Source organism: Triturus cristatus, chromosome 8 (assembly GCF_964204655.1).
Source record: "Triturus cristatus chromosome 8, aTriCri1.1, whole genome shotgun sequence".
NCBI lineage: Eukaryota > Metazoa > Chordata > Amphibia > Caudata > Salamandridae > Triturus > Triturus cristatus.
In genome coordinates, this window is record NC_140591.1 from 924,192,501 (window position 1) to 924,207,489 (window position 14,989).

The 14,989-nt window shown below is 48.6% G+C and overlaps 1 protein-coding gene across 1 annotated transcript in view; it reads left to right on the forward strand.

Moving 5' to 3' along the window:
• LOC146805269 (uncharacterized) overlaps window positions 1–4,852 on the forward strand; it is a 119,014-nt gene extending 114,162 nt beyond the window's left edge. Inside the window, exon 10 of the mRNA XM_085623785.1 lies at window positions 4,717–4,852. Coding sequence (XP_085479911.1) covers window positions 4,717–4,852 — 136 coding nt within the window. The remainder of the gene's footprint in view (window positions 1–4,716) is intronic.
• Window positions 4,853–14,989: the final 10,137 nt, after the last annotated feature.

The window sequence follows — 14,989 nt, forward strand, 5'->3', positions numbered from 1 at the left end:
TTTTTGCTCACCATGCCATTCCAGTTTGAACCCAGCCATATGCAAATCAGTCTTGACCCTGTGCCCCATGGGAACAGTCCAGCCCGAACTGCCAAGCCAGGTCCTCCCTGGACTGGAAACAAGCATCCTAGGACCAGTTTCGGGCTTTCTGCCCTCGTCAGCCAGGATAGCTTGATTCCAGTGGCATGGAGAGCACGGGACTCACGTCTGAGCATACCCTTCCCACTCGGGGTGACAAATGCAAAAACAACAATTGATGGACAGAATGCAGAACAATGTCATACATTCACCCCAGTACAGAGATCTGGGCCTAAATCCATCGTTTTTTTGCTCACCATGCCATTCCAGTTTGAACCCAGCCATATGCAAATCAGTCTTGACCCTTTGCCCCATGGGAACAGTCCAGCCCGAACTGCCAAGCCAGGTCCTCCCTGGACTGGAAACAAGCATCCTAGGACCGGTTTCGGGCTTTCAGCCCTCGTCAGCCAGGATAGCTTGATTCCAGTGGCATGGAGAGCACGGGACTCACGTCTGAGCATACCCTTCCCACTCGGGGTGACAAATGCAAAAACAACAATTGATGGACAGAATGCAGAACAATGTCATACATTCACCCCAGTACAGAGATCTGGGCCTAAATCCATCGTTTTTTTGCTCACCATGCCATTCCAGTTTGAACCCAGCCATATGCAAATCAGTCTTGACCCTGTGCCCCATGGGAACAGTCCAGCCCGAACTGCCAAGCCAGGTCCTCCCTGGACTGGAAACAAGCATCCTAGGACCGGTTTCGGGCTTTCAGCCCTCGTCAGCCAGGATAGCTTGATTCCAGTGGCATGGAGAGCACGGGACTCACGTCTGAGCATACCCTTCCCACTCGGGGTGACAAATGCAAAAACAACAATTGATGGACAGAATGCAGAACAATGTCATACATTCACCCCAGTACAGAGATCTGGGTCTAAATCCATCGTTTTTTTGCTCACCATGCCATTCCAGTTTGAACCCAGCCATATGCAAATCAGTCTTGACCCTGTGCCCCATGGGAACAGTCCAGCCCGAACTGCCAAGCCAGGTCCTCCCTGGACTGGAAACAAGCATCCTAGGACCGGTTTCGGGCTTTCAGCCCTCGTCAGCCAGGATAGCTTGATTCCAGTGACATGGAGAGCACGGGACTCACGTCTGAGCATACCCTTCCCACTCGGGGTGACAAATGCAAAAACGACAATTGATGGACAGAATGCAGAACAATGTCATACATTCACCCCAGTACAGAGATCTGGGCCTAAATCCATCGTTTTTTTGCTCACCATGCCATTCCCGTTTGAACCCAGCCATATGCAAATCAGTCTTGACCCTGTGCCCCATGGGAACAGTCCAGCCCGAACTGCCAAGCCAGGTCCTCCCTGGACTGGAAACAAGCATCCTAGGACCGGTTTCGGGCTTTCAGCCCTCGTCAGCCAGGATAGCTTGATTCCAGTGGCATGGAGAGCACAGGACTCACGTCTGAGCATACCCTTCCCACTCGGGGTGACAAATGCAAAAACAACAATTGATGGACAGAATGCAGAACAATGTCATACATTCACCCCAGTACAGAGATCTGGGCCTAAATCCATCGTTTTTTTGCTCACCATGCCATTCCAGTTTGAACCCAGCCATATGCAAATCAGTCTTGACCCTGTGCCCCATGGGAACAGTCCAGCCCGAACTGCCAAGCCAGGTCCTCCCTGGACTGGAAACAAGCATCCTAGGACCGGTTTCGGGCTTTCAGCCCTCGTCAGCCAGGATAGCTTGATTCCAGTGGCATGGAGAGCACGGGACTCACGTCTGAGCATACCCTTCCCACTCGGGGTGACAAATGCAAAAACAACAATTGATGGACAGAATGCAGAACAATGTCATACATTCACCCCAGTACAGAGATCTGGGCCTAAATCCATCGTTTTTTTGCTCACTATGCCATTCCAGTTTGAACCCAGCCATATGCAAATCAGTCTTGACCCTGTGCCCCATTGGAACAGTCCAGCCCGAACTGCCAAGCCAGGTCCTCCCTGGACTGGAAACAAGCATCCTAGGACCGGTTTCGGGCTTTCAGCCCTCGTCAGCCAGGATAGCTTGATTCCAGTGGCATGGAGAGCACGGGACTCACGTCTGAGCATACCCTTCCCACTCGGGGTGACAAATGCAAAAACAACAATTGATGGACAGAATGCAGAACAATGTCATACATTCACCCCAGTACAGAGATCTGGGCCTAAATCCATCGTTTTTTTGCTCACCATGCCATTCCAGTTTGAACCCAGCCATATGCAAATCAGTCTTGACCCTGTGCCCCATGGGAACAGTCCAGCCCGAACTGCCAAGCCAGGTCCTCCCTGGACTGGAAACAAGCATCCTAGGACCGGTTTCGGGCTTTCAGCCCTCGTCAGCCAGGATAGCTTGATTCCAGTGGCATGGAGAGCACGGGACTCACGTCTGAGCATACCCTTCCCACTCGGGGTGACAAATGCAAAAACAACAATTGATGGACAGAATGCAGAACAATGTCATACATTCACCCCAGTACAGAGATCTGGGCCTAAATCCATCGTTTTTTTGCTCACTATGCCATTCCAGTTTGAACCCAGCCATATGCAAATCAGTCTTGACCCTGTGCCCCATGGGAACAGTCCAGCCCGAACTGCCAAGCCAGGTCCTCCCTGGACTGGAAACAAGCATCCTTTTTATTCCCAGACGTGGGACCCGTGCTCACTACGCCACTGGAGTCAAGCTATCCTGGCTGATGACGGCTGATAGCCAGAAACCGGTCCTAGGATGCTTGATTCCGGTCCAGGGAAGACATGGCTTGGCAGTTTGGGCTGGACTGTTCCCATGAGGCACAGGGTCAAGACTGATTTGCATATGGCCATGTCTGAACTGGGGTGGCGTAGTGGGCAAAAGAACGATTGTTGTAACGCTTTTCGCCCTAAGTGGGATGGGTATTCCCAGACGTGGGACCCGTGCTCACTACGCCACTGGAGTCAAGCTATCCTGGCTGATGACGGCTGATAGCCAGAAACCGGTCCTAGGATGCTTGATTCCGGTCCAGGGAAGACATGGCTTGGCAGTTCGGGCTGGACTGTTCCCATGAGGCACAGGGTCAAGACTGATTTGCATATGGCCATGTCTGAACTGGGGTGGCGTAGTGGGCAAAAGAACGATGGATTTAACCCAGATCTCTTGACTGGGGGAGAATGTCTGCATTGTCAGCATTCTGTCCATCATTTGTTTGTTGTAACGCTTTTCGCCCTAAGTGGGATGGGTATTCCCAGACGTGGGACCCGTGCTCACTACGCCACTGGAGTCAAGCTATCCTGGCTGATGACGGCTGATAGCCAGAAACCGGTCCTAGGATGCTTGATTCCGGTCCAGGGAAGACATGGCTTGGCAGTTCGGGCTGGACTGTTCCCATGAGGCACAGGGTCAAGACTGATTTGCATATGGCCATGTCTGAACTGGGGTGGCGTAGTGGGCAAAAGAACGATGGATTTAACCCAGATCTCTTGACTGGGGGAGAATGTCTGCATTGTCAGCATTCCGTCCATCATTTGTTTGTTGTAACGCAAAGTGGACTTGAGCACAGCTGAAATATAGTTCCAGGTCGGGAATTTCAAAACCTCCAGCACTGAAGGGCCGAGTGAGAGTGTCCCAACGCAACCTAGCTTGTTTCCCTCCCCAGGTTAGGCGGATAAGTTGAATTTTTAGGGCTTTAAAGAAGTGTCTGCTGGGGGCATAGGGGATGTTAATGAAGAGGTAGAGCAGTTTGGGCAGGATGACCATCTTGATAAGTGAGGCTCTCCTGGCCAGTGAAATTGGCATTGCGATCCACCTGGTGATTTTGTCAGTAAGAAGGTCTAGTACTCGCCCATAGTTGGCTGCCATCAAGTCGTTCCGTCTTCGAGTGATTACTATTCCCAGGTATGTGATTGTGTCTTTACACCACACAAGGGGGTAGTCTGGTGTGAACCATGGGGTGGTCTCAGTAAGGAGAAAAATCTGAGATTTCCCCCAGTTTATGTTGACCCGAGAGGTGCCCAAAGAGGATGAGCAACCTTAAAATGGGGTTGAGACTATCCTCTGGGTTGTGCAGATAGAGGGTGAGGTCATCGGCTTATAGGGAGATTAGTATCTGCCTTTCGGGGTATATGAGGGCGTGGTCCCTGAAATGTTGGTGAACCTTGGCAGCCAAGGGCTCAATTGCTAAGGCAAATAGGAGGGGAGATAGAGGGCACCCCTGTCTGGTGCCTCTGGCTATTGTGAAGGGGGAGGACCTAGTGCCATTGACCAATATGCTAGCCTGCAGGCCTGTGTATAGCAGGTTAATCCATGTCAAGAATGGAGTGGGGAAGCCCATGCGCTGGAGAACAACAACCAGATAGTCCCATTCTAGGGAATCAAATGTCTTGGTGGCGTCAAGGAAGACAGCCACCGTATTTGGCCGGGTCTGGTGGCTCAGTGGACTAATGCGTCTGCTGCAGGGGCCTGTGTTCGACCTCATGGTCACAGGTTCAAATCCCGGCGGGTCCACTCAGCCTTTCATCCATCTGAGGTCAATAAAATGAGTACCATTGAGTTGGGTAACAATAAACATCTGTTATTCAGCGCCAAGATACCCTTAGTGGTGAACGTGCGCTTTACAAATACACGTGTTATGTTATGTTATGTTATTTGTGTCAGGGTCAATGTCCTGTTAGACAGCAAACAGGGTATGAACGTTGTGGGATGTGTCTCTGCTTGGAACAAACCCCGACTGGTCGGGAAGGACGAGGGCGGTCATAAGGGAGCTAATGCGGTTCGTGATCAACTTTGCTAAGATTTTAGCATCTATGTTTATGAGTGGGAGGGGTCTATATGAATCGGATTGCATAGCCGGTTTCCCTGGTAAGGAAATTATGAGCCCCTCTCGCATCGTCTGGGGAAGTATGCCCGTTTCTCGAGCCTCCTCGTAGACCTGTCGTAGAATGGGGATAAGTAAAGTTTGTTCTCTATCTTATGGAGTGTGGATCGAATGTCCCTAAGAATCCACCCACTTTTGGTGATGCAGAATCCGCACATGGTAACTTTGAAGGCCTCCCATATAGTGGAGTATTGTGTGACTGAGTGTTCATTTCGAGGAAAGAATCTACAATTTCTTGCTCAAGTTCCGCTTTAAATACTGGGTCCAACAAGCCATGCCTATAGGGAGATTAGTCTCTGCCTTTCGGGGTATATGAGGGCGTGATCCCGGAAATGCTGGCGAACCTTGGCAGCCAGGGGCTCAATTGCTAAGGCAAATAGGAGGGGAGATAGAGGGCACCCCTGTCTGGTGCCTCTGGCTATTGTGAATGGGGAGGACCTAGTGCCATTGACCAATATGCTAGCCTGCAGGCCTGTGTATAACAGCTTAATCCATGCCAAGAATGGAGCGGGGAAGCACATGGGCTGGAGAACAACCGCCAGATAGTCCCATTCTAGGGAATCAAATGCCTTGGTGGCGTAAAGGAAGACAGCCACTGCATTTGTGTCAGGGTCAATGTCCTGTTGGACAGCAAACAGGGTACGAAGGTTGTGGGATGTGTATCTGCTTGGCACAAACCCAGACTGGTCGGGAAGGACGAGGGCGGTCATAAGGGAGCTAATGTGGTTCGTGATCAGCTTTGCTAAGATTTTAGCATCTACGTTTGAGTGTGAGGGGCCTATATGAATCGCATTGCATGAACGGTTTCCCTGTTAAGGAAATTATGAGCACCTCTCGCATCATCTGGGGAAATATGCCAGTTTCTCGAGCCTCCTCGGAGACCTGTCGTAGAATGGGGATAAGTATAGTACGGAAGGTTTTGTAAAATCATCCGGGAGGCCATCAGGGCCAGGGGCCTTGCCGGACTGCAGTTGCATTATAGCGTTGATGATCTCGTCGTCTTCGTGACGTGCAAGGAGGCATTCTCTTTGGGTATCCCCGAGCCAAGCAATCACGGTGTCGTCAAAGGAAGGGGTGAAATTGACAGGCTGTGTCCTGTGTGAGGTGTACAGAGTTTTGTAGAAGCGTTTAAAGGTGGCATCTATGTCCTGAGTACCCCTGTGTGTGTGGCCGTCTTCATCAGTGATTTCTAGGATAGTGTTGGAGAATCTAGGTGGGCGAATTAAAGCCGCAAGTGCTTTACCTGGTCTCTCACCCTCCACATAGCGACGAGCCTGATGATATTTCCCTCTGAATTTGCACTCCCTGTCGGCCGTCTCTTGATAATCAGAGAGCAGTTCCCGCAGGTGCATTTGTAGCTCTGGAGTGGGTGTGGCTTGCAGCTGAGCTTCAGTGTGCTTAAATTCGTTCTCTATCTTATGGAGTGTGAATCAAATGTCCCTAAGAATCCCCCCACTTTTGGTGATGTAAATTCCGCGCATGGTAACTTTGAAGGACTCCCATATAGTGGAGTATTATGTGACTGAGTGTTCATTTTGAGGAAAGAATCGACCATTTCTTGTTCAAGTTCCGCTTTAAATGCCGGGTCCAACAAGCCATGCATGGGTAAGTGCCAGGACAAATATGGAGATTCTTCATGAGGGGGTGTGAGAGCGAGGAGGACCGGAGAGTGGTCAGAGTAGGTGCGCGGTTAATGGGAGGAGCGGGACAGCCACGGGGTTAACCCTCTAGATGTTAGCCAGTCATCAATCCGTGACCAGGAGGAGTGGGCAGTGGAAAAGCAGGAGCCCTCTCTCTGTCTTGTGGGTGAAGGCTGCGCCAAGCATCAATGAGGCTGTGGTCATGTGCTGGCGTTTGTGTGGTTCTCCCAGGCCTCTCACATTCCAAGTCAAGAGGTTGTATTTGGGTGGGCTAGGTCGGTTGTCCATGGTTACAGGTCAGGGATGTTGTAGTGATCCGTGGGTACGTATTGATCGGGTCAGTCACGTCGGTTGTGCCTATGCATGTCAAGTCAACAGTAAGTGGCAATATAGAAAACCTCCTCCCTCCCCTCACCCACATCAGCAGCCCAATCCTGCTGTCGTGATCCCCTCCCCCCTTTCCCAATGCCTCGTGCTCCATGCTCCCAACGGGGGAGGGTGGACGCAGGGCTGTGAACCTAATGAACCAGAGCAGTATAGGGGTTCTCTGAGTGGGTAACGGCCAGAGGGCGAACCAGAATTTCCTCGCGATGGCGAGGGCGCTCGGGGAGGAATCGTAGAAAGTCTCATCTTGCCCAAGGTTCTGACGTGGCATCTTCCGATAGGGAAGCAGCTATATTGTCCGCAGTAGAGGCCCAATAGGGGCCTTGCAGCTGACCATAGTGAAGGGCGTTGCAGTTCAAACAGTGATCTGATAGGATCAGCGGCAATGAAAGTTACCAAGCGAAGGCAGAGTTAGATTTTGGAAGGAGAGATATGACCCTCGTTCTACGTCTGATGTGCTTCCAGCCTCGGTGCAACAAGTGGAGGGGGAAGAACGATCCCTGGATAGTTCAGAAAGTGAAGTGGGTTGTGAAGCAGGGCTTCGTATTGCTGGTGGGAGCCAAGAAGGTCAGTTCCAGAAGTTAATATCCTGTGTCAGCCGCTGCAAAGAGTTCGGAGCCTGTTACAATTGTTACTCTTCATCTGAAGTGTCTCCAGTACCTATAGAGTGATAAGGAGGGGAAGGACAGCAAAAAATAGAACAGGCATCATTCCACGTCTGAGAAGTCATTGGTACCGGCAGTTTGGTGAGAAGGGAGGCCCGATCTAAATGCCCTCTGGGTAAGGTTTTTAGAAAATCATAGACGTACTTAGGATTATTGAAGAAATGCTGTTTTCCTTGGTGCATGACTCTGAGGCGTGCCGGGAACAGCACGGCATACGTAATTTGTGCTTGCTGAAGCTTTTTCTTGGACGGGAGAAATTTCCTACGGGCCTCCTGGATGGCCATAGTGAAGGCAGGGTATAGCGAGAGTTCTGTGCCTTCGAAGAGCAGTGGCTTTTGCTCCCTTGCAAGCCGAAGGGTGACATCACGGTCCCTGTAATTAAGTAGTCTCGCAATGATGGGCAGGGGAGGATCGCCCGGTATAGGGCGGGAGGCCAGGCAGTGGTGGGCCCTCTCGACAATGAATACTGCAGAGAAAGGTTCTTTCCCAAATAGTGTGGTGAGCAGGTGCTCCACATATTCCTCCATTCTGCCAGTTGCCGTCGACTCCGGCACTCCCAGGATCCGCAGGTTGTTCCTCCTTGAGCGAGATTCTAAGTCCTCGTTCTTTGCAACAATTAACTTGAGGACTTGCTTCATGTTGAGTGTTTTGTCAGTAGTCATGGTGGCGGTATCGTCAATATTTGATGTGCGGCGTTCTGTTTCCTTGATTCTTTCCTCATGCCGGTCCATTTCATGTATTAGGTTGTCCAACCGTGTATTCATATTGTCCATTTTGGCCTCTAAGAATGTCAGGCTGGACTGCACCACTAGGAGGAGCTCCTTTAGGTCTTCCGTGGAGGTGGTAGCACCAACATAGTCCTCATCTGTTTCAGCCTGCGTTCTCGTGGACTTGCTTCCTTCAAAGGTGATTTTCTGCTGTCTTCCATCTGGCTTGAGTATGGTGGCTGCACCTCGGGTGGCCGTGAGGAGGCACTGAGTCGCCTTAGCGTAGGGGAGAGGTCTACCCCTAGCGTAAACTTGAAGAGAGGGTGCTGTAGGTGTAGCGGGATGTACAACGTAGTGGGCGGTGCCTCACTGCTCTGTCATAAGGGTGGTGCAGGCCGGGTTGTCGTGTCTAAGCACTTGGGCTAATGAGGTGGGTCAGAGTTCAGCTGCAGTGGGTCGAGGAGAAGCCCCATACGGGAAGGCCAGGGTACAGTGGTAGGGCCAATCTGAAACAGCAAGGGGCAGCGCCGGGAAGTGTGGTCTTCAAACCTGGGGGCCCCCCGAGTCACACCCGGGCATCACAGGCGCCGCCGTGGTATCAAGGAAGCGAATAGCGGTGGGACGGTGGAGGCCAAGAGGTTGCAGCGCAGCAGGCAGCAATAGCAGGCGAGCCGGTCTCGTACCTTGTGGTTGTCAGTGGGCTCCGCTCAGGCCGGGCCTAACACAGCAGTTCCTCGAATCTAGGAGGCCTTGTGGGGTGGTTGTGGGGTTGAGTATGTTGCGCTTCAAGGTCGCATCCGGAGAAGGGCCAGGGCCAGGTGGAGCGGCAAGGCGGCACCGAGTGGCGGCTTCAACCTCCACGTAGGCCATGGAGGGTTCGCCACAGGCGAACAGGGCCGTGTACGTGTCCATAGGGCAAGCGGTGCAGGGGGGGCAGACAGTCGTATTGGGGCTGGCGGAGAATGCGCCGATGTCCTCGGGATCTGGGGAGTGCGGAGAATGGAGGCAGCAGGAACTTCCAGGGGTCAGCAGAGCGCAGCCTGTCCTGCCGCGATGAGGCGCCGGAAGCAGACTGGTGGAGCGTTATCCACCTGCGGCGTGAGCAGGGAAGCCAGGCAGCCCTGTCGGCCCAGAGGGAGAAGGCCAAGGGGCCCCCAGACATTAGGAGCGGCTCCGGGCACAGTGGTCACCCTGCACGGTGAACAGCTGGAAACCGGACCGATGCTAGGCAGAGGAGAAGGTGTTGGTGTCCGGTGCAAACAAAGGATCAGCCACGCCGGCCTCTCGGTGGAGCGAGGATGGTGCAGGTGAGGGCCAGTAGGCCACATGGCATTGGCTGGCAGGGCTTAGCAGCAGCAGCCGGAGGGTGAGCGCCCTGCTAACCGGAGTGGGGTGCCGGGGATGCTGCACTCACCGGGATATGGAGCGTAGGTATGTAGGCCGTAGGGTGGATGCCGCAATCCATGGTGTGCAGCAGCAGGGTGCAGATCGGGCCCGCCAAGCCGCAGCTGTCTGTCAAGGGGCACGCCACTGCCCGAGTCAGCCGCCTCAGTCCCTCAGGCAGCGGACCAGGCACTGATTGGTGGCATGTATGGGCGAGCCACAGGTACAGGCCGTTATGCGGCAGCAAGGCAGGAACAGCAGGAGCCCACCGGGCCCGTATCGGAGTCAGCAGAGCCAGGCGGCAATTGGCGGCCACCATCTTAGGGTCTCCAGCCCAGTGATGATACGGGTGGTGTTTAGAGCGTTAAAGTTGCTTAGAACAGCATCCATGGTATCTAGTGAGTTCCGCTTTCTCGATGGCTGTATTTCTGGCAATCTAGGGCAGCCGATCAGGATTCCAGCAGGATTGTGCCCTGAGCTGCAAGAGCCTCAGGCAAGTGCGCCCATCTTGTTTGGCGCCCTCTAGCGCCCCCTCAAGTTATGAGTACTAACTTTACTACTACTAAACACCTTCTGTTAATACCAAATGTATTACGTTTAGGATTTTATCTCAGATTAGTTCAGCCCCCCTGAACCCAGTTTGGGTGCCATCTTGGAGTGGTGTATCGGGACTCCCGGGGCACTGGAATCAATCTTATTGTGAGCTAGCCGAATGTCGGTGGCAACAGGCTGGTGGAAAGCCTGTTGCCAACAGCTAGATTAAACGCTATCTGCTAGTAATCTGTATCTGCAGGGGCACATGACAGCATTGCGGTGCTCTACCATACAAGTGTGACATTTGGGGCAGCGTGCATGCGGTGTTTATACATAAGTACATCCTTGTAAGTAATTTCTCTTGATATCCAAGAGCTTTGTCGTTCTGACCCGAACTAATCAACATGATAGTGTGTTTTGTGACATGTGATGTGTGACAATGTGATAATGAATTTCGTGACATAACTGGGTGAACCTCATGTTTAACTATACATTCTGAGACTTCTTATGGACAGTGGCAGTCGGTCTCAATTCTCGCTAGTATCTGATCCAAAGCATTTTAGGAAGCGTAATGCAATGTGAAAGTGAATTCTGTGACCTAGCTAGGTGGGGACAGTAGCATTTAGTCTCAGTTCCGTATTGTACATAGTCTACAACATGTTAAGTATCGAGTGCGAGTAAATCCCTTCATTAATACGGAAACAGACATATATTCCAGCAGTATGTAGTCTACCAAAATAAGTAGGGATGATGATGGGAGTACTCTATAAACTGTGATGGTGGACATAGTCTACAAAATGTTAAGTCTTGAGGTCTCAATTCCTCAAAGTATATAGTCTATAGCAAGTTAAGTATCCAGTGTGAGTAAATTACTTCATTAAAACAGAAACAGTCATGTATTGCAACAGTACGTAGTCTATCAAGAAAAGTAGGGATGATAATGGGAGTACTCTATAAACTGTGTTGATGGCATGGCGTAAGCCAGCCAGTGTTTCAGTTCATTTGGACGTGGGTACGGGCTAATCCCCAAGGAAGTATTGAAGCTCATGGTCCGTGTTCAAGCCCTGTTCAACACTTTTAAGTCTCATAATCCATAGCGCCTCTTTCCTCCTGAGTTAATTTCCAATTACCTCCCCTTGGGTCTTTGGGTGCGACATCAAAACCATAAAAGGAGAACCTTCCATGTGTGCTCTGAGAGTTACATTCAGCTGTGTGTGTGGCTATCGGATATCTGCTGTCCCCTTGCTTTAAAGTCCTCATGTGTTCCCCAATGCGCTCGTTGAGGCTCCTGATGGTACTTCCAATGGATCCTAGACCACACTTACACTCAATAGCATACACTACATATTTTGTGTAACAGGTGATGTTGTTGTCAGTTTTGTACACCCTATTGTTAGGTCCCCTAAATTCTTTCTTTCTGTCAGTGGCCCATCTGCACATGGAGCAGTGGCCGCATTTGAAAAAGCCCAAAGTGTGTTGGGTAAGCCAGTTTGGTATTTGTTCCACTTTTGGGTAGCTAGGGCTGAGAATATTTCTTAGGTATACACCCCTGCGAAAGGTAATCTCAGGCCTTGATGTTGTAAATCTCTGCAGTGTCTTGTCTGCCGTGAGTAAGTGCCAATGTCTACGTATACTGCGTGTGTTAGTGTGTTTGCATGCTTGTTAAAATCCGTAATTAAATGTACTGTTTTGTTCTCTCTCTTTTCTGGTTTGTTTTTAACGGTGTCTTGTCGACTGATCTTAAATATTCTCTCTTTGGTCCTATCTATAGTTCTCTTAGCATACCCTCTGCGTGAGAATCTAGTGGCCATGCTCTCTATACAATCCTTAAAGTCCAATTCTATACTACTATTGCGCCGGGCACGTGTGAATTCGCCATATGGGATGGCATTAAACTGATGACCTGGATGTGCACTTGAGGCATGAATGGTTGCATTACAAGCTGTTGGTTTCCTAAATAGTCTGCTTTGGATCTTATTATCTAGAATGAAGAGTTCAACATCTAAGAATGTGATGTTCCTCTGACTGTACTGGAACGTAAATCTGATGTTTTTGTCATTGCTGTTAAGGTGTGTGACGAATTCAAGAAGTTTTTCGGTGGAGCCTCTCTAAACCATAAGACGGTTGTCTATGAATCGGCCCCAGAATAAGATTGAATCATTCCAGTTACTACCCCATTCGCTCCAAATCCATTGTTCTTCCAGTCTTCCCATGAATAGATTAGCATACGAGGGAGACAACTTTGAGCCCGTAGCCATCCCTTGTTTTTGTTTATACCACCCTTCCTTGAAAAGAAAGACATTGTTGCCCAGGATAAGTCTTGTCATCTCTAAAAGCAATTCAGTGTGCTCCGAAAGGCTGGCTGATCTACGGCCTAGAATGTGGCGTAAGGCCTGTAGTCCAAGGTCATGTCTGATACTTGTATAAAGTGCTATTGATGGAGCAAGGACTCGTAGAAAAGAGACTTGCTCTGAAGCAATCCGCTCCTTCAACTTACTAACAAGTTATTAAAATTGTTTCGTGTTAAACTAATGCGCACCACATGAATACGCGGGTTAGTGAAGCTTGCTTATGTGTTTACTAACGTGGATGATGAGCTATCGCTTGGAGGGAAATTCTTGCGCATCAGCAGAAGACACTAAAATGGAGTCTTGAAGACTTGCGTGCATGGCATCTGCTTAGCTGAAACGAAAACAGGCTATTCTACTAACGCTAATGTGGTCAAAGTATTAATGAGTAAAGGAGAAGAGTGTAGAGGTGGGTGGTATACAGTGCGACCACTTTATTTGTGAAATGAATATTTGTCTTTCTGACTTTATCACTAGTGCACATTTGGGCCTCTCATGTATAACTGAATAAATCTGAGTAATAAGAAGACTGTGCATGTCCACTGAAAGTTAACCCGGAATGATGATTTAGATGTTGAACGGGAGCGAGGACCCAAGTGATATACTCGGGGAACGGATGGTGAAGAGTTCAACGATGAGGACTTGTATTCAGAATGTTAATAAATTGTTGCAAGAGAAATATGAATGTGTATGGGAACTAAAAATTATGAATAAAAATTAAGGGGATGGGTTTGCGAACAATAGTTTAACTGATTTTAATGACATGTAAGCATGGTGTGATAGAGCTTCCTCCTTGCCTCACCAATCATATTTCGTATTTTTTCGATATTGAACTTTAGTGGGTGGAACATGAAGAACGAAAGGTATAACTAAGATAGCTTTAGTTAGTTAGTTAGTTAGCAGAGCTTGGGATGCTGTCTGTGTAGCGGGAGATGCTGTTGCTGGAAGAGATGTTGTGAGATGCTGATGAAGAGCCGAATGCAGAATTTGAAGCAGAATTTTCTATCCCAATATAATTGGGTTAGATCAGAAGATCACGGAAGAATCTCGAAGAGGAAGACAGTGACAGACGTTGTGCGGCGCAATCGTCTGTATTTTAGAGAGGTCAACTATCCTGTCCTGAAGTCTTTGTCGCCTGAGCTATCCCAGGGGACCTTTACCAGATCTTTGGCCAGGGGGTTGGTCTTTCACACCATTCTTGGTAACTATAATTTCACGTTATTTGCAGATGTTCTTTTCTCTCTGTCCTCTCACTTTCTGAGCATTAGTTATTGTGTGAGTCCGAAGTATATGCTTGATGTTTAATCAATTGCATTTTCTCTCCTAAGAATAATGGTGACTGCACTGTATTCTTGAAGTGGTTCACATGCATTTAATTTAGATAAAGATTTAAAACATCCTGAGTCTGTGGTTATTTACTTCAAGATATGGAAAAGTTACAATTATGTTAATTATCACCATCAATTAGTTCAACTCTTGGTCCATCGACCAGAGGAAAGAACTTTTTGATCAGTGAAGGGTAAGTTTGAGATGAATAGAGGTACCAAATAACTAATCTTGATTTTTTGTAGAATATATATATATATATATATATATATATATATATATATATATATATATCAGAAATACCACTTCCAACAGCCTTGAGGATCCTTCAACTGCTACAGGAAAGAGTACACGAGCCTGGAATCTGTGCTGGTTACTTTATTTGCCCAGAGCGACGGCCATAACGTTTCGGCTCCGTGGAGCCTTGATCACATGACAGCAAATAGTTCGTGAGGTAACAAATTTAAAGTGAAAGGGTAGGTCACATGGGGGGAATCACTTTACGATAGCAGTCATAGACATAGACAAGAGTAAAATATCTTTGGTAAAATATCTTTGGTAAAAACAGTAGAGGTATCCAATCGCTAATTTACCAGTGAAAATAGCTCAACAAGTAAAATAATACATAGCTCAACACGAATGTAATAATTTAAAATGTCGGCTTGAATGCTAAAAGATTCGGAAAGGATAGGAGCAATTGTCTGTTGTGAGACCTGGAAATAAAAAATAACCAGTTGCTCTTGATTGCCAAAATACCAAACAGAAGAATTACAAACACGCTAGTCAGACCGTGATGCCATAAAACTGTAAAATACAAGTAAATAAATATATAAATATATTTAAAAAACATTTTAGGCATAAAAAAATATATTTCCTGATTGTGGTTAATTAAAGTTGTCCCATGAACCCCTCTTATTAAAAAAGTGAATATTGTGAGGAAGAAAATACTATAAAAGTGATTAAATTGATGAAGTAAAAAAACATGTGGATAAACATGTTTGTCAAAAGTGCCTGAACTCTAGATATAAGGGATATTACATACCCAAGGTAATTGGAAAAATTTATT